The sequence below is a fragment of the Sorex fumeus genome, unplaced genomic scaffold (assembly GCF_029834395.1).
Source record: "Sorex fumeus unplaced genomic scaffold, SorFum_2.1 ptg000014l, whole genome shotgun sequence".
In the NCBI taxonomy this organism is placed as follows: domain Eukaryota; kingdom Metazoa; phylum Chordata; class Mammalia; order Eulipotyphla; family Soricidae; genus Sorex; species Sorex fumeus.
In genome coordinates this window covers 16,805,452-16,831,865 of record NW_026606071.1, presented here as the reverse complement: position 1 = coordinate 16,831,865, position 26,414 = coordinate 16,805,452, and the positions used below count along the sequence as shown (strand labels likewise).

The 26,414-nt window shown below is 35.3% G+C and overlaps 1 protein-coding gene across 2 annotated transcripts in view; it reads left to right on the top strand.

Annotated features, from left to right (window-relative positions):
* Window positions 1-26,414, top strand: part of SATB2 (SATB homeobox 2) — a 214,319-nt gene that overhangs the window by 113,997 nt on the left and 73,908 nt on the right. For both annotated transcript variants that reach the window (XM_056111859.1, XM_056111860.1), the window contains one exon: window positions 11,304-11,776. In XM_056111859.1, coding sequence (XP_055967834.1) covers window positions 11,304-11,776 — 473 coding nt within the window. The remainder of the gene's footprint in view (window positions 1-11,303; window positions 11,777-26,414) is intronic.

The following is a 26,414-nucleotide window of genomic DNA, read 5'->3' as shown; positions in this document are numbered from 1 at the left end:
GAAGGGTGTTGTGAGGCAGTGCGGGGGAGGGGGTGGGGAAAGAAGATAGTGCTCACTTTTTCCATGAAACATAATGGGTCTTAGAGCTTTTATTACCCAAAAAATAGAGGTGTCTACATTTAAGCTGCCTTATGGTAAATGTATACATTTTTGTAGATCTTTATATGATGGAAAAAGGAAGTTGATAATAAGGGGAAAATACACCTAAGAAAACCAGTCATATGGTAGTATCACAATGCTGGCTGGTACTCTTTACTTATGGGCTAGAAGCATTTTCCTTCCAAGCCCCGTTTTATTAGGAGTTAACAAGTTGGCTCTGAATTTCTTGCTCTAGGCAGAGACTTTGCAAGTGATTTTTTTAACCCAGAGACAGATTCTCTTTAACAAATTTGCAGAAAAAAAATCTTTAGGTTTTGCAGTACTTTTAGGTTTTGTTTTCTTTAATTATTCTTAGTGAACCCTTTTAGTAATAGTTTTTTAAAAAAGAATCCCACTGGTATGGATTTGTGCCTTATAGATATAATAAATAGCTTTAGCTTTGGAAATCATATCTATCTGTGTTTGTGTTAACAGAAAATAGGTTTTATGTAGCAAATTGATCTTGTAGCTACAATTATTGACTGGGAAAAATAAATCTGAAGCATTTTCAGTGATTAGGAAGTACTATTCAATGGTGGTATATAAGATGCTATTTTGGTTTGTTAGGAAATGAGTGTTTAACAAAATTTTAATGAATTTAACTCAGTGAAGAACTTCAGGTGGACACTGAATCATTTAGCATTGGATGTGTAGCTCAGTTCAAAGAGAAGAATAAAAATATATATCAACTTAAATGATATGAGTCGCTACTTTTATTATTATCAGAAGTATTATCTATCACCAATTTCATGTATCATCATATAGTGCAATTATATATAAGTTTATTGTGATTACCCAGTATTCTAAGCTTGTCACCATTTAAGATTAGTATGCATACCACATTTTATTTCTTATTGGTTACCTGCTTCAAGAGAAAAGAAACTTACAGAGTACTTTCAAAGGTTCTCAGTAATGTAATACATACCTTTCATAAGTCAGTTGAGAATTGATGCTAATGACAGTTAATGCAGAGACAAAGCTTTTTTTGGTCTCAGGAAAAATAAAATGGGCAGAGGTTCATGAAATTAAACATGGGCATATATTCAGATTACAGATGACAAAAGTCAGGTTGCTAATAATGGACAAATTGGTGATCTTTTATCATCAAACAAAAATGTATTTTTCCATCTTAAGAGTTTTACAGGCCTATCTATTTGTGCCAAACAGTGAAATTTTCTAAAGCAAATTGATTGGAGTTTTATTTTGGTAAGATAGTATTATTTACGATTTTGTTTCAATCATATTCATTAAAATAGTAAATGTTACTCTTCCTGTTTAAAATAGTGATTAGCTAACTCAGGTTTGGAGGAATCAGACATTTTATCACTTTTTTTGTCTGCCATATAAAAAAAGGATACATGGCCAAGAGAGATAATGTTTGGGTTAGGACACATCCCTTACATACAACTGAACCTGTTTCAGTCCCTAGCACCAAGTGATCCTCCCTGCACAGCCAGGAGTGCCTCTGAGTACAGAGGTGGGAATAGGCCCTAAACACTGACAGCTGTGCTCCCCATGGCGGGGAAAATGTTGATAGTGCATAATAATAGAGACATGAGATTGAACCCTCATCCACTCTGAGAGCTTATCTACCTATCGTCTCCTGCGCGTTCATACCACATGTGCATGCACATACGCCCATACAAATAGAAAGTGGTGCTTAACTGCAAGAAAGGTGATTAGTCCTTAAATATAAAGGCAGTTTAGTATGAGCAGTATAGCAAAAGCCTAAGGTTCTGTTCTGATCATTCTTGTAATAGGTATGTGACATTGTTTTTTGAGTGTCAGGTTCTTCTTCAGTAAAGTACAAAAATAGCATCTACTTCATCTGATTGTTGTGAGAGCCTAATTTCCATCATGTAAAGGGAGTAGCCCACTGTCTCTTTAGATAAATGAGTAACTGGGCTTTATATTACCTAAAATACCAATGTGCTTTAAAAAAGTGTATTAGCATCATAAATATGAAAAGTTGTATATATTTAAAACGCTTTTCTAAAGGAAATCAAGTTTGAAGAGTTCTTATTAAACATTTAAGCCTTGAGAATTTTACTTTGAGTTATGCAAAGTTATCTAGAGAAAGAACCAAACCAAAGCTAACCAAAGCTCTAGTTTCACTGGTTTTATAGGTGGTGTGTTTGTTCTGTGTCTAGAACTAGAAGCCCTATTCATTTTGACTATTTCTAGAACTAGAAGCCCTATTCATTTTGACTATTTCTAGATATTTATCTACATTTGGGTAGCTTATGTGACCTTGAACAATTTTTCTGACTACTTTGGTTTTAGACAGGGTCATTGTCTTCTAACTTGAAACCTAACAATTTTGGGGTCAGGGAAGGAATAGCTAAGAACTCTTAGGGTTAAGGTATGGAAAGCCAAGGTAGTGATAAGATCAGGAATATCTTCTCTGAGACTCAAAAATGTGAAAATACATTAAATTGTTGATTTATTAGGGAAATGTTTAATTTTTAACTTAATTAATTTAATTTTTATTGAACCACTGTGAGATATAAAATAACAAAGCTCTTCATGGTTGGGTTTCAGTCTTACAATATTCTAACACCCATCCCATCACCAGTGCACATTTCTTATCACCAATGTCTCCAGTTTCCCTCTCATCCCTCCTCCACTTCCCCCATCCCAGCCTGTTTCTTTTTTTTTTTTCTTAAATTTTTATTAGTGAAACACTATGAGGTACAGTTGTAGACTTAGAAATTTTTGTGCTTGGGTTTCAGTTATACAATGATCGAATACCCATCCCTCCACCAGTGCCTATTCTCCACCACCACTGATCCCAGTATCCCTCCCACCCCCCATCACCCCCATCCCACCCTACCTCTGTGGCAGGGCATTCCTTTTTGTTATATTTCTCCTTTTGAGTGCTGTGGTTTGCAAAAGAGACATTGAATGACAATCATGTTTGGTCTCTCCAGCCTGTTTCTGACAGGTACTTTTCTTCTCTCTTTCTCTCTCTCTCTCTCTCTCTCTCTCTCATATTCTTTCTCTTCCTCTCCTTTTAGGGTTTGCAATACAGATACTGAGAGGTTATCATGTTTGTACCTTTACCGATTTTCAGCACACAGTTCTTACCCAGAGTGATCATTTCCAGCTATTTGGGAAACTTTTAAAAAAGAATCTCAGAGTTATGTTTGTGTATTTTCTTTGTAGAATCACTTCCAGATTAATTTCCAGAGTTGGAGACTGACAAAAATATTCTGCCACCATTTGTTTTTCGTTTGGCTTATATTCTTCTAGTCAGTGTTTGTAGGAGAGGTGAATTCTAGAGTGGGTCATCTTTTTTAAGGAATCTAGTTATGCTAATCCATTTCTATTTCATAAGCATCATAATGGTTTAAGGAAAAAATTCGTTGGTCAGAAATTTCCAAAATTTCTCAGTGCAGCCTTTTACTCAATTTGTTTTACACTTTGTATAACTTGGGACAACCTTCAGGGAATTTCACAAAAGCAATTGTGTTAAGGTTTTATTAACATATTTGGTTCTTAGTTATGGAAATAAGTATTTTAGACAACATTGATAAACTTACAAGAGCAAGAATAATATTATCACTATTGCCTCTGTATAAACTTATTTAATGGGTATTTTCACAGTGATGTCTTAGGAAAAGTCTTTATCTCTCTGTCTCTGTCTCTCTGTCTCTGATTCTCTGCCTCTCTCTCTCCCCGCCTCTCTCTCCTGATGAGTCAAGAAGCAAAAGTATGTCAAGAAAGGAAAAATCTTACCAACAATAGATTTTATGATACTTTAGGTAATTCACATGGGAAAAGGGTGCTTTAAAACCAATTTACAGGTAATCCTATTTGAGTATCCCCCAATCACCTCACTAGTTATAAGCCAGTTTGCTCTTCTTTCCACTTCTGCTTCAACTTGTGCTGATTGATTTGTGCTTGTTATATGCTGCTTCTTTTGCATATAAGTCCATTGTAGGAAGTTTACTCTGGAGCACTTAGTCATTGGAGTGTATTTTTATATTTGATATATGGTTATTTAGTACAATACCAGTAGCAAATAGATTTAATAAAAATAATAAACTGAGAGAATTTCAAAGCTTTAAGAAGTGGCTGAAAATATAGTATAGTGAATAAGGTGCGGACTCAGGTTCTATTGCCTGTACCCATATAGTCACTCAAGCACCATTAGATGATCCCTGAGTGTAAAAATCAGGATAAGCCAGGAGCACTGTTGGGTGTGGCACCAAACAAAAACAAAACAAAAAATCCTGAGACAAAACATGTGGGGTTTAAGTTAGGGCATTTTCAATACCGATTTATTTTCTGGATGAAAATAATAACGTGCTATTAAATACATTTTTAAAAACTCACCATAGGACACTTTTCTTCTTTATTTTAATTTAAATGTTTTTAAAATATATATAAGCATATTTTAATCCTTGAGTTTTTAAAATTTCTTAGTCATAATTTTTTGGAACTGAAGACTGTTTTTATATAGCTTTCATATAAATTTAATTTCTAAAGTTATGGGATTATGTCTTTTTTCTCCCATCTGTTATTCTGTCTTCTAATTTGGAGCTCAGAAACTGAATAGCAAGTATCTGCATATACCTTGAGGAATGTGATTCTATGGTGATAATGAATTCTTTTAAATTATAGGAATTTTTTAAAAAGTGATATGACATAACATGAAATAGTTATTTGAAACAAAAAAAAGACTGAATTTTTTTAGATGGACTTCAGGAAACAAGTCAGGACATCCAAACCAGAAAAATTTTGAAATAGGAAACCTAATTTGTTCATTGTAATTATGTAGATATTTTTTGAAATTTATGATAGTACTTTAACAAAAATCTTTCATACAGATAATCTTTCATACATTTTACTCATCCAATACTTTGGGATAATGATGTTTTCCTTAAGGCAAGCTTTGAGGCCAAGAGAATTTTCAAACAGTCTCACAGTTAAGAGGGAAAATGTGTATGTGTATATATTTAAATGATACCAGGTCCATTTAATGCTTTTTCAATATAGCATGGTCATCTGTAAAAATAAAATATTATAAAAATTAAAAATATTCTTGTATATGGTAAAGGGCTGGAGCGATAGCACAGCGGGTAGCGGGTTCGCCTTACAAGCGGCCAACATGGCCGACCCGAGTTCGATTCCTCCGCCCCTCTCGGAGAGCCCGGCAAGCTACCGAGAGTATTCGATATGCCAGACACAGTAACAACAAAGTCTCCAATGGAGACGTTACTGGGCCCGCTCGAGCAAATCGACGATCAACGGGAGGGCCTTTACCTTTACCTTACCTTATTCTTGTATATATTTATAATGTAGTTGGTAACATATTGATCTTTCAGTGTTTATAGTAACTAGAGAAAATAGAATATGATAGTTAAAATGTCTGGTATTAACTCAAAGCATATCATGATTATTTTCAAATTTTATAATACATAACAAACACGTGACAGCTATATATATCTAGAATAATCTCAAAAGACAATAAATAAAAACCCCTGATTTTCAAGTCTTAATGTACTTAAGGATCATTGAAATCTAACTATACAGAAGAAACTCAGAAGATATTTTAATATGAGGAATATAAATTTATATTTCTCATTTTTCTGGGTGATGAGGCTGGTTTAAGGATAATCACAGACTCTCAAATGAATAGCTTGTATTCATAATGAGGTCAGAGAGTACAGGGCTTGAGGTACTTTTCTTGCACATGTCTGATCCAAGAGTGAACTTTGAGCATAATCCAGTGTGATCCTTGAGCATAAACTCCAAAATGAAGTAAAATAAAAAATTAAAAAGTGATAGTAAAATAAAGATAGAATGTGTATTTTATGTATATTTATAAAAAATGGAGTGATAGCACAGCGGTAGGGCATTTGCTTGGAGTGCGGCCAGCCTGGCTGAGCCAGATTTGATTCCTCCACCCTCTCGGAGAGCTCGGCAAGCTACCGAGAGTAACTGGCCCGCGTGGCAAAGCCTGACAAGCTACCCATGACGTATTCAATATGCCAAACACAGTAACAACAAGTCTCACAATGGAGACGTTACTGGGTCCACTTGAGCAAATTGAGGAACAATGGGAGGACAGTGTAGTATAGTGCAGTGCAGGAAATATATATACTATTCTTGTAAATATCAAAAATATGCAAATGTATATCAGAGATTTGTGATAAACACCTTGTGGTTGTATTCTGTACATTTGTTTGAACTGAAATTAGATTTTTCAGCCCAGTTTGTCTTTATGGTAATGCAGGGGAGGAATCTGTGCCAATGAAGAGTCTACCAGAGATAGCTACTATATGCACTGGCCAGATCATGGTCAAAGAGTGAGAGCTCTTAGAATAATAGTGAATTTGGAACTGTCTTTAGGGCCCCTGGAATTACTGAATCTAGGAGGGAAGGTTGGGGAGAGGAGCAGTTTCCTCCTCAGTAGAGTTTTCTCTACTGAAAGCTTAAAGTAATCGAACAAGATCTTTCTGGTCCTCTGACTTTCTCAGAAATCTGAGCAGACCTCTGATCTGAACCCTTCTCAAAGGTCCCTGGACTGGGATTCTTCCTCTGAGGTTAGAATAGCTACTAAAAGTCTCTCAGCTACTTGCTATAGAGGCATTTGAGCCCTACTTACCTTCACAGCTTCTCAAATGTCATATGACACATGTCCTATTTGGGGTCTTGGATCTGAAACTGGAGACACCATTCCTTCCCACATTCTGCCCACCTTGCGAGCCACCTTCAGGATTTCAGCAACAGGAGAATTAACTTGAATGTGAGTGAAATTACAGTTCTTATGCAAAGTGCTGGAAACAGTTATATTTTTAATGTCTCTAATATAAGATCATTTTGATTATTCAATATTATTTTGCTGTTATTTTTAAAAAAGCAACAGCAGAAAAAAAAGAAAAATGTTAAAAATGTTTTTCAAATTTGGAAATACATGTGCCATCTGTTACTGAAACCAGTCTGCATTGGTCAGTGGAGATTTAGCTTGGAGATAGATCATTTGATTCTTAGGGCTTCTTAGAGTTGGAATAAATTTTTGTCCTACCATGTAATCAGGGTACCCCTGGGCTATCAGAGCTATCAGAGCATAGTACTTCAGCCCTTTAAGCTACTTTCCTCTCCCTGGGATATATATTTTCTTTCTTCCTTCATTCTTAGTAATAAAGAATGAACTGGAAAAGACAACCAAAAAAAATAATTGATAAAGATTCTTTGCTTGACCCAGCTTTAGAAAAAGTCCAGAACCTTTCCCCTCGGTTCATCTGTTTACTTCCTTCTAAAATCGAGTTTTAGCAAGAATCTGGTTAAAATATGTTTAACCAGATCCTTCTACTTCTGCTATCTGATCACTCTTGATCTGATCATCCCTTAGATCTGATAAGACTCCTCCTCATACAGCCCAGGTCTGTTCATTCTGGTATATCTTTAAAAAAAAATCTTTTTAGGTTAGTTTAGCCAGGATCCTTCTCATTCTGATGTTTCCTTGTAGTAATATTTCATTCATTGAGCCTTTCCCTACACCCTCTTGTCCATGATACATTCAGAGTTGAATCTGATCTTTTTCCACCATTGTAAAATATCATTGTAGTGCTCCCTATACCTTTTGGATGTCTTCTTATAACATTTACTTTGCCATCTAAAGCAAGTTGATTTTTTTTCCTTTTATAAACACAAGGGATGTTGTCTCATATGCACCATTTTATAAAAGACCAGCAGCCTATGGGCAGGATATGTTTTCAAAAGTGTTTCCTCTGGTGTTTTATTTTGAAAATGGAACTAATTTTCAACAGATCAAAATTCATGTAAAAAGTCAAAATTTTACTCCTCAAAAAAAATCTGGAGAAATAACAATTCAAGAAAGACTCAATTGGTTAGGACAAGTCAGTGGTTACTCTTGGTCTGTGCACACTTTCTTTTCCTTCATTTCTTGGCATTTGCAATTCCTTCATTGAATTGGTCTACTAAGAATGTATGTAACATGTCCATAAGTATACTTCTGTAGACATAGTACATAGGGTATGAATTTATAAGAATTTGGAAACTTATAAGGAAGAATGATTATGTCTAATCAGAAAGGAGTATGAATTAACAATATTCTTTCTAGTTCTCATTGTAACATACTTATGCTTAATCATATGCATAATCATGACTAGATCTCTGGATGGATTGCTTTTTATTAATGATATCATTTATATATAGTTTGAGGAAGCAACTCAATATGATGAAATCATTGAAAGAAGGAAACTCTGAAAATTTATAGTGACTTTTATTTTTATTTATTTTTTAAATTTTTATTAGTGAAACACCACGAGGTACAGTTGTAGACTTACAAATTTTTGTGCTTGGGTTTCAATTGTACAATGATCAAACACCCATCCCTCCACCAGTGCCCATTATCCACCACCATGGGTCCTAGTATCCCTCCCACTGTTATCTAGATCCTAGTTCTTTTTTTAGTTTGTTTTTGGGCCATACCCAGAAATGCTCAGGATTTACTTCTGGCTACGTGCTCAGGGATCACTCCTTGCAGGGCTCAGGGTATAATGTGGAGTACCAATGTTCAAACCTGCTCAGGCATGTGAAAGACAAGCACTTTACCAGCTGTACTATCTCTCTGGTCCAAGATGATAGATTTTAAGTAGAAAAAGAGATAGATAAAAGTTGCTTCTTAAGTACCAAAAAGTATGTTTCATTATTTGAATTAATCTTTAGTTTGGATGAATTAAAGAGCAAATGAACAAGAAAAAGTAAATATTTACCCAATGCTAAGTTTTTCTGCCTTTAAATTCAGCATTACCCTAGAATCAGTTTTTGATGTCTTCTGTCAATAGGAGAATTATTGTAGAAATTCCTGTTTTGTGGAAAGTGTTAATTCCCTTATTTGAAGGTTCTTTAACCATTTGCTTGTTTCAATTTTAAGACAATGTTTCTTAAGGCTTAATTAATATAATTACTGAAAAATATTTGAACCTGGGGGATAAGATTAAAATTACTAATTTTTTACCTTGAACCTTACAATGAAAGGTGAATATAAACTAAATGAATTACATGGGAGGGATTAAGTTAGAAACTGAACCCTTGAAGAATTTGAGGTAAACTTTTGACTTACTTGGGGTTCATAGAAAAGTTAGTCTTTCAGCTTTTATTTTTTTAAAGCAGAGAAAATGCTGTATATATTTGAGCAAGAGGTGATGTTAAGGTCCAGGGTATTTGCTAGTGAGACATATTTACCAGTGAGAAATTCTGAATCTATAAAATCTTTACATATGCAGACAAGCTGTCAAAATATGTACTCATATTTAAAAAATATATATATATTTTAATCCTATCCAAAGGTGATCAGTGCTTATTCTGGTCTGTGTGCTCAGGCATCATTTCTGGTGGGGCTTAGGGGATTTAACCTGGGACAGCAGCGTGCAAGGCATAGGCCTTTACTATCTCTCCAGCCCTCTACTAACATTTTAAAATTATTTGCTTCCACACAGCATTTTAAAAATAGCATGTTACATAAAATGTTAATTTATAAATATTAGTTTTTCTGCCTTATAGCTTGCTGATGATTTTATTCCAATTCTTGTCATGTGATTTGGCACTAATATCTTTGTCATCACTTAATCCACTATTTTAAGTCATCTCACCCAAGTTTTCCAGCAGACATCATTTCTGCCTAATATTTTTGAGACTAAGTACTTTTTTAAATCCAAATATGATTCTGTCACCCTAAATATGCCAAATGACATACACATGTACATAACAGTAAGACAGTTTTTCTAGAGTTATTCAAGTTATTCAAGTTATGACTGCTTCTGATCTACAGCTTGTAGTAGTATATCTGTAATAGTACTTTTTGAGGTTATCTTACAGATTTTTTTGTAGTTATAGTTAACATTTTCAATCATAAGAAATAGTTACTAAATCTATTTAGAATTTTAGCCTTAAAAATGAATTTTGCTAGATTGCAGCTGTAAGTGTTTAAAACGAGCCTTGGAACAGAGAGATGGCTCAAAGGGCTGGAGGATGGGCTCTGCATGCAGGAATCCTGGTTTGCATTCTTGGCACTGCAGGGTCCTCTAATACTAAACTCTGAGTAGCCCTTGTGCACTTCTCATTGTGACCCTAAAGCCAAAACATAAAACCAACAACAAACCAAAATCAAATAGTAAAAACAGATCTTGATGTTTTTAGCCTAATGTGTTTCTTCTAAACTTTGTTTTCTGAAATAAGGTATTATAGAGATGTAGGTAGGGATTCTTAAGAAATAATGCCGGGGGATGAAAAATCTCATGTTCGAATATAAACAACATTTACTTTATCTTATCTCTTTCAAAGTTATTCCTTAAATATATGCTATACATAAGGACAGTGGTGAGAGTGAGGGGTACTTTGGTGAGAGTGAGGGGTGTAGTGACTGTAAACATCAGAGCTATGAATGTTAGCAATATTGTGTCTATGTTACCTAAACTTTAATAATAAAAAAAATGACTAAAGTGCAATAGGATGTAATAAAGTAGATAAACCTGGAAAGAAGGGAGCATCTTAAAAGCAAGGCAAGAAAATGATACTAATTTTGTGAGATTTATTTTTGTTTCCCAGTGCATATAATTAGTAATCATCGCAATATCCACTTAGTAAAAATATTCATAAATACATCAAATGGGTATATAAAAGGATCTACCAAAGGTAGCATATTTTGTAGAAAACATTTTCTACAAATATTTTCATGTAGGTATGTGTTTATTTGAGGTTTTATTAGAAGTAACAGTCAGTTTTAGAGGGGATTTTTTACTTATCATTTTTAAATAACATTAATTATGAATATTATAGGATAAGTATGAGAACAGCTGGTGTTTTCACAATAGAGGATGATGAGGGAGGTTATAGAGGTTGGGATATGAGAGGATTTATGAGTTATAGTGGCTAGTAATATTTGTCTTGGATTTTTTTTGGTGCCTATTTATAAAAATTGAAGAAGTAGCACATATTGCTATTTTTATGTAAGTTACTAGATTGCCTATTTTTATAATACTTTTCAGGAAAAGATAACTTGCTTTTACTCTGTGGCTTTTAGCTTTTGTGTACTTAATATATTAAAATATAGTAATTCAGCACTTACTATATTTATCATAAATGATGCCAATGAATATAATCTTGAATTACCATTTTTTAATGTCTTGCAGTGGAAAGAGTGGAACGAGAAAATCTTTCAGACTATTGTGTTCTGGGCCAGCGTCCAATGCATTTACCAAATATGAGCCAGCTGGCATCCCTGGGGAAAACCAACGAACAGTCTCCTCATAGCCAAATCCACCACAGTACTCCAATCCGAAACCAAGTGCCCGCATTACAGCCCATCATGAGCCCTGGTCTTCTTTCTCCCCAGCTCAATCCACAAATTGTCAGGCAACAAATAGCCATGGCCCATCTGATAAACCAACAGATTGCCGTTAGCCGGCTACTGGCTCACCAGCATCCTCAAGCCATCAACCAGCAGTTCCTAAATCATCCACCCATTCCAAGAGCAGTTAAGCCAGAGCCAACCAACTCTTCTGTGGAAGTCTCTCCAGATATTTACCAGCAAGTCAGAGATGAGTTGAAGAGGGCCAGTGTGTCCCAAGCTGTCTTTGCAAGAGTGGCGTTTAACCGCACACAGGTACGATTAGCTTCGAACATAATTAGTTAAGAATGATAATTGAGTCAAAACTATTACATGTCTTGATTTTCTTTAAGTGTTTTAACAATTATATGGACCTAGAGCATATAGATTAATTATAGTTTGTGAAATTCTATCATTATTAATTTCAGTAATATAATGTACGTCTGTGGACCCACAAAAAAACCCCTTAAGATCCTGTTTCTTACTAATTATTTTGGTCTGTATGTATACTCACCTCCTCTCTTATCTGATTCATCTCCTTCCCCCCAGATATAATTTGAATTTTTGTTATTATCATTTTTTTTATTATTAGTGAAACACCATGAGGTACAGTTGTAGATTTACAAATTTTTGTCCTTGGATTTCGGTCATACCATGATCAAATACCCATCCCTCCACTGGTGCCCATTTTCCATCACCAGGATTATATCCCTCCCTCCCCATCCTCCCCATCCCCCCCTGCCACTGTGGCAGGGCATTCCCTTTTGTTCTCTCTCTCCTTATTATCATTCTTATTACTGTTTTAAAGTGGGTTTACATCCAACACTGGGGTGGGAAGGGGGGAGGGGACTATGTTGTGCCTGGGGTAAAACTCAGGGCCTTAAACATGTTAGGTGTGTGTTATATCATTTGAACCATAATATCCAAGCCCTCATTTCCTTGTTTTTGTTTTTTTTCCTTTTTTTACAAGGAAGGGGCTTCTCAATCAGTCTTCAGGTATCCCAGAGCTACTCTCAGCAATACTCAGTCAACCAGGCCTGATGGTTTAATGCTGGGCCTTCAGATACAATAGCATTTTGGACTTTGTATTACTTGGGAACACCAAGGCTACCCCAGTGGTGCCTGGTGTTCCCTAGATTCTTGGGTGTTTCATAGCTATATCCAGCAATGGGTGCAAGTTCAAGGATTGATCTGGGTCCTGCATATGCAAAGCTTACACCCCGATCCTTGTGCTCTCTCTCCCCATTCCCTCAATTCTTTGTCTTTTAAAATACAACTTCTAATACTGTTTTAGCTTCATCCTAGTTTTTCTTGTTTGAGGTGTAGGGTTGGACCCAGAAAATTGCACTTCTGACAAGGTCCAAGGTGATGCTGGTGCTGCCAGGCTGGGGTCATATTTTTAGAACCACTAATAAAGCTCTTTTTTGAGTAACAGCAACAACAAAATAGAGGTGTCTAAATTCCAAGGAGCTGACTATGTAGCAGTGAAAAATATGTTGTCGGGTAACTAAAGTAAAATGTGAGGGATGGCATAAGGAATACGTCCAGTAGAATACATATGGTGATTCTTTAAGAGCACAATCTATGGAAGTTTAACCACATTTCTAAGTGCTAGATAGAAAACAACTCTTTGCTGATGCAAAAGTGAAAGTAATCTTGAGTCACCACATACTTTCACAGCTAACTTGAGCATAAACTTATTGGTAATTTAGATCAATTTTTTTAAAATTTTTATTAGTGAGACACCATGAGGTACAATTGTAGACTTACAAATTTTTGTGCTTGGGTTTCAATTATACAGTGATCAAATACCCATCCCTCCACCAGTGCCCATTTTCCACTACCAAGGCTCCCAGTATCCCTCCCACCCCCCATCTCCCCCATCCCACTCTGCTTCTGTGGCAGGGTATTACCTTTTGTTCTCTCTCTCCTTTTGGGTGTTGTGGTTTGCAAAAGAGGCAATGAATGGCAATCATGTTTGGTCTATAGTCTACTTTCCGCATGCATCTCCCATCCTGGGAGGATCCTCCCAACACCCTTTATTTGGTGCTCCCTTCTCTATCTGAGCTCCCTTTTCCCCTAGCATGTGTGGCTGGCCTCCGAGCCATGGAGCAAAATTCCTGGTACTAATCTCGGCCACTCTTGGGTGTTTGTCTCCTATTTTGTTACTTTATGTTCCCCAGATGAATGCAGTCTTTTTATTTCTATCCTTCTCTTTCTGAGTCATTTTGCTTAATATGATACTTTTCATGTAGTACCACTTGTATGTAAATTTCATGATTTTGTCTTTTCTAACAGCTACAGAGTACTCCATTGTGTAAACGTACCAAAGTTTCTTTGACTAGTAATTTAGACATTTTTTGATTATTAAATATATGAAATTTGATAGGTAAAAATGGGGAAGAAATGTATTTTGACTATGGGGCCTCATATGAAAAATGTGCATCAGAAAAATGTGGAAAAGTTAATAGTTCATAGCAAAGCTAGATATTAGAACTTGAGAGGAGAAAAGTTTGAAAAATATCTCAGGACCTTGCTTAAAAATGTGAAATTTATTTAATTTATTTAATAGGTATTGAATATCACTGAAGGAATTACATAGGACTGTACTATAATCCAGTAATCAAAATTGATTTTAGGAAGGATGATTTATTCTCAGGTAGCAGGAGGCTAGGAATATCATTTTCAGGTTGCCCTATGGGTTGAGCTGAATTGTGTAGAAGTTTTGAACTAGGCTGTTGACAATAAAATTCAGAGGATATAGTCAGGAAGCATTGTGAAAGTACAGTTGACATGATGTACTAACACTTGAATGGATAATGAGGGAGTCAGTTTAAGATAGCACCAAGGTTTGAATCTCCTAACAATATGCTATAATTGACAAGGAGGGTGGGAACAGAGATGATTGCAGTAAGGTTAAAATAATTTTTTTTAAATCATAGGGGTTCTCTTGTACCTTGGGGTCACAATGATTCGTTGCAGTGTTTGGGAGCCACTATCATGGCATCTATTAGTGCCAGGGATTGAACCAGCAGGCTGACACTTGCAAGGCCTCTTTGATATCTCCCTAATTCCTAAAGTGATTATTTTGGATTGTCATTATGTTTAAATAATGACAGTTTAAATGAAGATGTACAATTATTGTTTGAAATAAGAGTTTGTTGCTAAGAGGGGTTATCTGGTTTCGAGAAAGAGATTGGAAATTTATTCACTGAGACTTGAATTTAGTATCACAGGAGAAGGTCAGGAAAAGCCACAAACACTATTCCCACTAGGAAAAGAGAAGTAATGCCAGTAGACATCTGGGGAAAAAGGATAGAGAAGACAATGGAGAGAGTAGTAAAAGGATACAAGTAAATAAAGATGTGAAAAGTTTCAAATAATGGGTATGAAAAACCTGATGACATACTATGACATTTGGCTATTGATCTGGAGTGATTACTGGCAGAGTATAATTCCATTAGATTAGTGAAGGTAAGAACTAGAATTTAGGAATTAAAGAGTGATTAAATGTTGAAGATATCCCTACTGTATACTACTAAACAAACATGTACTATTAAACATATAATAAAATGTGAGGTGCTGAAGGGGTAGTATAGGAGGAGGTAGACCCTTGCCTTGAACAGAGCTGACCTCAGTTTAGTGCCAGTACCACATATGGTCCCCCTGAGTTACGTTAGGCATCATTTTAAGCAAAGAGCCAGGAATAGGAACTGAGCACCTCTGGCTGTGGCACAAACACTCGAAGTGGGAAAACATTCATTTGAGAATACAGAAGCAGGGGCTGCAGTCTACCCTTTCCAAACCTGGTATTGCAAGAAGAGAGACCAGAAGTGATTGAACATCTGAATGAAGTAGGGAGTTGACTGCAGATAAAAATTTTAAAGTAGTGTGGGCCTCAGCTAAAGTTTAATAGCATGAGTAGTGATGGTATTCACTACTACATTTTGGTAAAATTTTTCAATGCGAAAACTACAGAAATGGGAGCAGAGAAGAAACACAATGGGATTGTTTGAGGTTTATTGCTGACAAATTAAGCATGGCAGGAGACCAAAAGGGGTGAAATCTCTTGCTCCCTTGACTTCTACCTAATTGCTACATTATATATTGACAGAGTCTGTTTACATCATTTGAAATGAGTTCAGAAGTTCATAGAGGTCTTCACATGTTCCAAATACCACTTCACTACATTTCTCCCATGATTCAGAGTACAGGCTGGATTTGTGTATATGCTGTTACCTGGATTGGAATTTTGAAAAAAAGGTCTGAACCCTCTGAGCAAGTCTCATATGTCTAAACACAGAGTGGTATATACAAACATAAAGTGGGGAGGTGTATCTTTTAATCTATTTGCTTTCTCTCTCTGTCTTTGTCTATCTCTATCTAAATGTCTGTTTCCCTCTTCCGCTATACTCTTTCACTTTCTCTCTTCTGTGTGTTCTTTCATTTATCATTTATGTGCATGAAGAACATTTCATGACTAGCCAACATTTTATTGCCTGGTTATATATACAATGTCCTTGGCTAAGGATAGAATTGAAAGCACGGTTATATTACTTTGGATTTTAGAATCAACTGCAGTATATGTTTTATCCAAATAGCATGAGGCATGAGAGAAGGATTCAGAATAAATGTAGACAAAAGACAGACCATGCTGGTGTTAGGGAATACTTTGCCAAAGCCCTAGACTCCTGGAGGTCTGTCTTCTCCAGCACAATCCTTTTTTGTCTATTTTTATGGATTAATGATTTTTTTTTGGCATTGCCATCGTTCATGTGCCAAGTTATAAAAGGTCTAATTGAAGCATGGAACACATTTTATTATTTTCCTCCTGCCATTAAATTTGTAAGATGGCTACACCCAGAATGAAACATTCACTTTCAATCAACATGAGCTTGAGTTCATGGGCCAGCCTTGAGGATATCAAATGGAAACTGCATAGCAATGTATGAGTATTTCCTTTTAAAATTCTGCTTTTAATTTGGGAAAGCTTTTCATCCCTCTGGGATCATAACCTGTTGTGTATAAAGCCCAACCTAATCAAGGTAGATGGTATTGACAGAATGACATAGTCTGAACTTAAGCTTGAGGTCAGCAGGCAGATTATTTTTTGCTGTATATACTCTGGTCAGTAACAGCAAGCCTGGGCAGCTTGTTTCATCAGCAACATTGTTAAATGGGAAATATGTATACTTTATCTCATAAAATTAACCATGGATTTTCCAAATGTTAGTTTTTATTTTCAGTAGAATTTGTGGTGAACATCTTTATCTCTAGCTCTAATAAATAAAAAGTTAACTTTATACTTGATAACATAAGTGAATGATAATCCTTGATGAAAAAGAGCTCAGTTTTTTCCTCTCTCTTAAACAGAAATAAGAACCATTTGTTTTAGACGGATTTCTAAGGTCAACATGCGTCTTAGACTTTAGCTGATTTACTGATATGTAGCATAACCTCATCTCATTGAATATTCATGTCTGTATTATTCATTTATCATCAAATTAAATAAAAATAGGTTTGATACATATTTTTTTGCCCTACATTTTTTTGTGCTTAGTGATTGATCCAAGAACAAATCTATCAATTTGACTGTGTGTGAAACAAAATAAAATCACATGCACAGCATTCGCAAATGAAGATAGAATTATAATTTTAAAACAATCAGAAAACATCAGCCTGGCTTTTCTTGTTTAAGACTTAGAAATGATAATGAAAATTCATAATGAATATCATTCTGAAAGGAAACGCTATTAATTACCTTGTATATTTGATCCATTGCCACTCTATCATTTATTTGGTGGCAAAATAACAGAATGAAGGGAATGGAGCTATATATCTGTTTGTTTTCAGTATATTTCATTTTAATCAACATGTTTTTTTAGAATCATGGTAAAATGATGCCCTATACACACACACTTTATATGAGGAGGTTATAACTTATGCTGGAGTTAGAGTAGAGTCAGACAACTTTTTCCCCAATCTGATTGTATTATTTATTATCTATTAATTTTTCTTACATTTCTTTTCATTACTGGCTTATTAATACAAACATACTCTCCCTTAACTAAGAATATAAAATTAAGTCACAAGTTTGCTCAAAAGAAAGCATGTTGGAGAGAATGCAGTGTGCCTGGGTATTGAACCTCATCATGCTCCTAAGACTGACAGAATTTGATGCAGGGCGTAGTGTCACATCCTGCCTTCTCATCACAGTAATGCAAGCCTAGTTTTGCTTTTATTCATATAAAAGTTATCCTAAGCATGACCACTCTTTTCTTTGCTATTCCTTTGAAAGTATACTTTAGCTGTACCTTTTATTTCTTTGCATTTATGACAAGCTGACACAGATAACACATATGCTCTGTATTTGATGTTCTGCTGTTCTTTTCCCCCTTACCCATTCATTTTCTTCAAACACTTGGTGTCTTCTAGTTGGTTCTTCACCCTGTGGTTGATCTTCAGGCTACTGAATGTGGCTTTTCTCTCTGATGGAGCAGACAAATGCATGGTCTGATAGGTAAAGGAGGGGGAAAGTCCAGCCCCCTTGCCTCCTTTGGTCTGAATAGCTCTGACTAAGACTTCTGCTTCAGGTCTACACAGGATCTGGAGGGCACTGAGACTTTGCATGGACTCCTTCCCTCCTGGTACTTTCCTCTCTCCTGATGCCACACACTGATTTTGCTATAGAATTTCTTTCTAAGTAAATCACTTGTTCAGGGATATTCTCAGTATGTGCACTTTATTCCAGATCATAGCCTAATTGGTGTTTGGTTATGCCATGGAGTATTTGAATAACAAAGCTTATCTTTGGCTTTACTACCTTTATGAATTGCAAGATATTATTATGAGGTTAGTTATAGAAGTTTTTACTGTAAGATTTTCTTTTGGAATTATTTTAACTGTTGCCCATAAATTATAAACTTAATGTTCTATGAAAATAGAAATGTCTATAATTTGTAATGTACTATTTAAAATACTTAAACCATGTTATTTTTAAACTGAAGCCCATGAATTCAATTCATGGACTAATATTTATGTTGCCCTTATGTGTTGAATGTTTTGGGTAATGGGAGAGGAGAGGGAATGACACAATAAATTTGATGTCCTGTGAGATCTTCCAAACTTGACTTAAGTGAAAACCATAATTATTAATTCTGAATGGTCAATTATGTGATTATGTGACTTTTGCTTCTTGTGTTGCTCCATCTCCAGTGCTCTATCAGTGATATAGATTGTATGTAGGAATAATTTAAAGTAGTAGAATCAATGGTCTGTCAGTTTTCTTCTTTCTTAAAATACATTTGTCCTTGCTTGATTCTTGCATTTATTTTAGTGCTGGCATACTTTTACTCATGAAACGGTGAACATAATTAAATGTGCTTTGATGCTTATTGTGTATTTGTATCTACTAATATTTTGACTTTGGTTATGAATTCTAACTTTAAGCATTTTTTAATGACCCCTGTTACTTTATGGACCTCAGTAAATTAATTAGAGGCTTCTGACAGCATGGAAAGATTTATGACAGTTTTTTTTAAGACTTGATATTTACAAAAGAATAGTTTCAGGTTATCCACTGACCTATAATAGTAAACATGATTTCATAAAGTACAGACTTTATGAAATCTCCTGCCCATGAGTCAGGATGTCTTCCCCCGGGCCCCTCGGAGAGGGGCAGGTTGAGTTTCCCTCCCTGCCCATAGTAGAGCCCCGGTAGCTGAAGACCTCTGGTACCCAGCCACAGCCACGCTCAAGGCCACTCTCCACATGCTTGGATGAGCCTCATACATGAAGGAACTGGCAGAGGAACCCCGGTGTGCAGGTCCTGAGGCTGAGATCTCCAAGCCTGCTCGAATTGGACTGGCCCTCCTCCACCCAGACCCCCCCCCCCCATTTTCCAGTAGCTAGGCAGTAACACCCAAAAATTGCCCCCAGCACTATGAAATCCCATCAATGGCGAAAATCTAGAGACTTTATAACAAAGCTCCCAGAAAACCCGACAAGCTACTGACAGTATCCTGCCACACGGTAGAGCCCGGCAAGCTCCTGTGGTGTATTCGATATGCCAAAATCAGCAACAGTGGTGTGTCTCATTTCCCTTACCCTGAAGGAGCCTCCAACGCAGCACCGTTGGGAAAGATGAGTAAGGAGAGACTACTAAAATCTCAGGACTAGGACGAATGCAGATGTTACTCCGCTTGAGCAAATCAATGAATAACAGGATGACAGTGATACAGTAATACCTACAGTGAATCTTTCTTAGCAGATATACTATTCTGTAATTTATTTTTTAAATCTCCACTGACCTAAATATGCACCTATTCAGAAATCCCCATTTACTAACCTGTTTCTCTTCTGAGACCTTTAACTGAGCAAAATTTTTTAAATGAATTAGAGAAAGCTTTGATCCAAATTAGGTTAATTCCATTGGCAAAGACCTGCCACATATAAATGGGCATATTAGAATGCCAGAAAAGGGAACTTCTGTGGAATACTTGTTTCTCACTATACTTTTCCCTTATTTTTCCCTTAGCTTTTTCTTCCTTTTTTTAAAAATTGTTATTAGTGTAACCCCATGAAGTACAATTGTAGACTTATAAACTTTTGTGCTTAGGTCTCAGTTATACAGTGATTGAGTACCCATCCCTCCACCAGTGCCCATTCTCCACCACCAATGATCCCAGTATCCCTCTCACCCCCCCAACTCCCCCCCCCACCCCCCATGGCAGGGCCTTCCCTTTTGCTCTTTCTTTCCTTTAGGGTGTTGTAGTTTGCAATACAGGTATTGAGTGGCCATCGTATTCAGTCCATAGTCTACTTTCAGCATGCATCTCCCATCACAAGTGGATCCTCCAAACACCCTATACTTGGTGTTCCCTTCTCTATCTGAGCTGCCCTTAGATTTTTCTTAATGTTCAACAAATTCCTTAACACAACTATTCAATCAAAAGAAGTTTGTATCATTAGGAAAGGAGATTTTTAGCCTATTAATAATGAACATAATTAATTACATAGTTGTTTTCCTCTTTCCTTTAGGAGATCACACCATAACTCAGAAAGTTCAGCTTTTGTTTCTAAGGTAGAGCTTCCGTTTTAATTCTTAGAAACATGTTCTCAGTAGAAACACAGATGTGTTTTGAAAACTGCTCCCTTCTTCTGTAACAGTCCATCTCTAATTTGGTATCTTGCTCCTTCAGTTTGATGAAAAGCATCATAGGTGTACAATTTTCAGTGTTTTGCTAACAGCCTTACTTAAGAAGGCTATTCAACTTGATAGTCTCTGAACTTTAAGATTCTGTAATAAAGAATATCAAGATATTCCCTAGAGAAGAAATTTGATAGAGAAGGGAATTTATAAAGTTCTTTGGGAAATCACTTGTTTCAGCTTTTCTTTATTGACTACTTTTAACAAGACTTTGTGAAAATAATTTGTTGTTTATTCATAAAGCCCATATCATTTGAAGAAACTTGAGCCAGAGTCATAAATATGATTTATAGAATCACTCAGCAACTGCAGAATGTTTTTGACAGATTAGAAGATTAAACTGAATGATTCTCAGGGAAGTTGGCAGTAGGGCTAGTGGCTATAAATGTAAATGTCTTTGTGTGAAATGACATGGATTTTGCTCTAATGCTTTATTGGCACAGTATTTTTAGTATGCACGCACCTACATTATTAAGGTTAAAATTGTCTGAGGACTTACTTGATAAACATTACATGTTAAAGTGGCACAGTTAGGAAGAGACATGGAGAAACAAAATAAAATAAAATCTTAAAAACCAAATACTTGAGGGTTTGAAATTCAGTGCTTAACCAGTCTGATATTTTTGTTGTTGTTTGGCAGGGAAGAACTACTCTTCTGTCTTATACTTGATTTATACATATATATATTGTTTGAAACTATAGGCGTGATTTTAATCACATGTAAATTTATATTTGTAGAAAATTTGATATTTAGAGTAAACACAATTATTTTTCTAGAAGACTTCAAGCCTGGTGGACTTCTGGTTGTAGTCATTGTTATTCTCATAACCAATAGGCCCTCAGCAAGCTATGCAGGAATAGAATACAATGTAAAGCCAAGGGTGTTAACTCCATGGTCCAGTGAGCTGGTTATAAAGTGACGAGGAAAACCTGTGTGAAAAAGGAAGTCCATCCACTGAAAGATGAGCTGTAAATATGAAATGCTGCAGATCAGGCATGAACATTTTATTGGGTTTTGAAGAAAATAATATACTCTCTTTTGATTTCAACATTAAATTAATAAAGTAGGAAAAGATGGCCCTGCTTTCTTCATAAAATAAGCAATCTTTCATTTTAGAATCAGTGGCTTGAATTCCTAGATTTAAAGATTATAATAATAATTATATCTCCCAGGAAAGCAGTGTCTCAAAGTTATTAGATGGCTTAAGGATGGTCCCCGAGATAGTGGTTCACTTTAGTTCCTCCTGTACATATAAAGACCCTCTATCTGCAATTACCACCTTTAAGCAATTCTAGCCAAGAAGCATGGGGGAGATACTTACTTTGTGCTTGAGGTTAAGTGAGGGTTAACTCTGTAGCTGCAAAATATATAAAGCTCTCTCTTCATTGCTAAATTTATTTGAAATGGAAAATTTATATGTCAAAGAGAATATAAAGGTTCTCTGTGTCCCTCCTTCGTTAAATTTCATGCTAAAAGAATCAGAGGAAATGTGATAGTCTACTTTTGTCTCTTGCATTCCTGACTAATGTGTAAAGACATTAAAATTAGTTTGCAAATTAATTAAAGAAGATTTAGATTCTCCTTTTTTACCTGAAGACTGACTATTGTTTATGGTTGTGTAAGTTTTGATCACCATTATGTAACAAAGAGTCATCAATTAATTTCACAAGGACTTTCTGTTTACCTCTCTATTGAGGGTATGTCAGTGGGGGCCCATGTGTACTTTGAGTGTGAAGGTCTACTGTTTGATTATTTGCATGGCTTCCCAATATCAAGTGATTGTTATAATATAATTAAATTTTGTGAAGGCCTCCAAGGCAATGCAAGGAACCTGATGAACTGCATGCAAGGAATGTGTCTTAACCCTGTGCTAGTAAAGTAAAGTTTTAAAGAAGATAAGAAAACATTAAGTTTAGAATCTATTTCTATTTCATCATTGCTTATTTACTTATTTATTGTACTAGGGATTTCTCTGAAGCAGTGTTCATGTAGCTCTGGGGCCACTCCAGGTGATACTTGGTACCATATTTCTCATGGCCAGCAGTACTCTGAACCACTAGGGTCATATAATATTCCTGGGTGGAGGAAAGGGAGAAAATGCAGTACTGGGAATCAAAACAGGTCAATCTGAAGCATACTGGGCATATCTTCTTGACTTTGTGCTATTTCCATGGCCCTCCAGTGCTGTTTATTTAAAGTAATAAAATTCACTAGCAGTATAGTTTCAGTCATTGAATGAAATGATGATTTTTTTAAATCTGGGGTTTAGTACATGCTTGTTCAAATCAAAAGATTTTAGTTTAAAAACTGATATGCTCTGAGAAAAGCATAATTGAATCCACTTGAAATAAGTTTACATTCTCTCCATAAGTTTTATACCCAAAATAATCACAATAGACTCAAGCATTTGCTTTCTAATTTCTTTAACTGCAACATCCATTATGAAATACTTTCTATATCATGAACTGGTACACACACTTGCACATACACACATGCATGTGTACCATATATCATTCCACCTTTATTTTATGGTTTTTGCTAAAGCAAACACTTCATGAAAAAAAATTAAAACCTCCATGAAATACTATAGCATGTGTGAAGCATGCTGATAATTTATCACCTATTGCTTTTTATTATCAAAAAGTTAATGATGTTTTGTTAAATTAATTTTCATCCATTAGTTATTATGACCCATATTTAAATAATGAGATTAATGGTCATTTTAAGTGACTACAATGACAAAAAGTTGTTTCATTTTTTTGAAGTAGAAAATGATTATCTTAGTGTTATCATAAATGTATATGGTCACTTTATTATATAATTTAATTTATAATTTATTAAAATTTTCTTCTTAACCCAAAATAATTTTAATTATCCAAATTCCTAAATTTTTTATGCCTCTGCCTTCTATGGGGGGGATGTTTAGCAATCTATAAGCAGAGAAACTTTAATGTTTAAAATTCTAAATTTAAAATAATAATTGTTGGGTCTTTATCAATGTACTCAACATATAAATTTAGGATGCAGAATTCATGAGATTTTATAATGATAGCAAACATTTCTTAAACTTTTAGATGTACAGTTATTAGATCTCCTAGGAATCATATAAGGAAGTTCAGTAATATCTTTGTTGTCATAGAACATGAGGTGATAGATAAAATCCCTTCTTCAATGCAAGGTATAGAAAGACTTTCAAATCTCTTCTTCAATGCAAGGTGTAAAAAGACTTTCAAATCAGTAATCACATTATAGTATAAGTACTGTGATGTGTCATATTTGCAGTGCGGGAACAGATGCTTTTGACCTGGAGGTGATTAAAATTAATGCAAAATTCACCCACCAGGGAAAGAAATAATCTTTTATAACTGAGGATGGAGTTAATAGACTGCTTTACTTTTTATATCTAAATGCATTTGATATGTTTTAAATATAAATATTCAATAAATCTATGATTTTGTTCTGTTTTGGAAAATAATATTTTTGCCAATGTTTTGACAAAATAGCCAAAGCTAGTAAATTTTGGAGACAGATTGCCAACAGTTGTTTCATAGAATACCCATGGAAACTAGAAATATACAGGACCCAGAACTTTGTGAATGCAATAGTCATAGTGCCAGGTACTTGAGGTGTTAGTAGAAATCATGAATGTGCCCAGAGCTGAGAAAATCTATGGTAAAATGTTCAGTTCTCTATTTGCTTTTGATTTTTTGGTGCTAATGTATTTAAAAGATTATGATTTATATTGTTCACAGATTTTTCGTACCAAGGACTTTCTAAAGATGACTAGAGAAGGAATAAAGAGGATAAGAGATGGGATTATATTTCTAATTGCATCTATCATTGCCTGGATTGAATTGACCTGAAATAGTAAAGTTGTCTATTTTTGGTACATTCTTCCACTGTATATGCTTAAGTGTGACTTAGGAAATTCCAGCTATAAAGCTCTATTGCATCCAGTTACTTTTTGGAAGTTGGTGGGGGATGTTTGGGCCGTACCCGGTGTTAGTCAGGGATTACTCCTGATTCTGTCTCCGGTATTAACTGACAATGCTCTAGTGACAATATTCAATGCTGGAGTTTAAACCTGGGTTGGCCATAAGCAAGTCATGGGCCTTATCTCTTGTACTCTCCCTGTCCTCATCCACTCTTAGGTGGCTCAAGGGAACTTTTATTGTATATGTTAGAAAAGAAACTATGAGGTGTTTCATATAATAAATTAAAGTTTTAAGGTACATGGACTATTTGTACTACAGTGGAATTTGCATGGTTCACAATTTCAGTTTCTGTTTTCTTAGATTTTTCAGTAGATTAAATGAAGATATCTTTAGTATAATGAGTCAGGCTCTCAAGATGTGGTTTATCAGGGCCTGCTGCTGACTTTTCAGCTAGGATGGAATTCCTTCTTCTCAAAAAAGTGAAAACAAAAAAGTCTACATTTGTTGCCTTCTAAGAGTCCTTTAGGTTCCCAACTAAACATTAAGCACAAAGTTCACAGATCCTGCTCCCAAGGAGTTAGTCCTTTGATGGAAGGAAGAAGATTTCATAGTAGAATAGTGTAAAAGATCATACAATAGCATAAGTGTGAGATAGAACTAGTGCCATTTCTTTTCAAAGGAGGGCAAAAGTAATACCAATTGCAGTGTGTGTGTATATCTATATCTATATCTATATCTATCTATATCTATATCTATATATATATAGATACACACACATAGATGTAGTCTTTTGTTGCATTAAAGAATACATACCTAAAGCATTTGTCTGCAAATGTTACTTTTGTATATTATCTATATTTTCAGAGTACATTAATTCCCTTTAGATGTTCAATTCTATCCACCCCCATCCTACAAAAATATCACATGCAGAGGCTTTCTTTCCTAATAAGGAATCATTGTAATATAAGAGAGATTTTATTAAACTAATGCAATAATGACATTTTCTTTGAGGATTTAACACATCATTTTTAATAATAAAAATCAAATTGTCATTGTTGTGTCCTGTATACCTTTTATTCAAATCAGACTTAGTATGCTGACTCTGTGACTGAGCAATACTCTGGGGAGTGTAGGAGGAGAGATGAGTGTTTTTAGCATTTTAAAAATGAATTTCAGTGGTCAGGTTTGTAGTGGGGTTGTAGATTATGAATATGGGACCCAGGGAAACCTGGTTATAGTCATTATCAGAGGGGAAAGTGCCTGTCAGGAATTTCTAGGAGGAAATGAGAGTGGATTTTAGCAGGGAAGGATTCTATGAGATCAGCTTTCGGTTGGTGAATATTAGTAGTGATAAGCCATGCAGCTGATTTCACAGCCTCGGCCAGCTCTTTATTTATCACTGCAATTCAAGAGCTTTCTTTGATTAAGCTGGGAATTTGGCATCACTAGAACTTTTTAAAACTAATTTTTGAGTTTTGTGGCAGTTGAAATTTGACATTTCGGAATTGTGTACAAATTAAGACTAACAATGAAAGACCATGATGAAATGTATAGAGTACCTTTAGAAGAGTGAAAAGTACCTTTAATTTTTAAAAGCAAGTATGTGATGGGGTATGTTCAGGAGCATAGTTACCCATATAAGCATTAAGGATCATCTACCTTTGACCCTTTGTAATTTTAATCTGTAAACTGAAGTTATGTGATTATTTAAAAACCTTGCTGCTTGATTATAGCTTCATGTGTTTAGAGCAGTATATAATTATGAAGTAA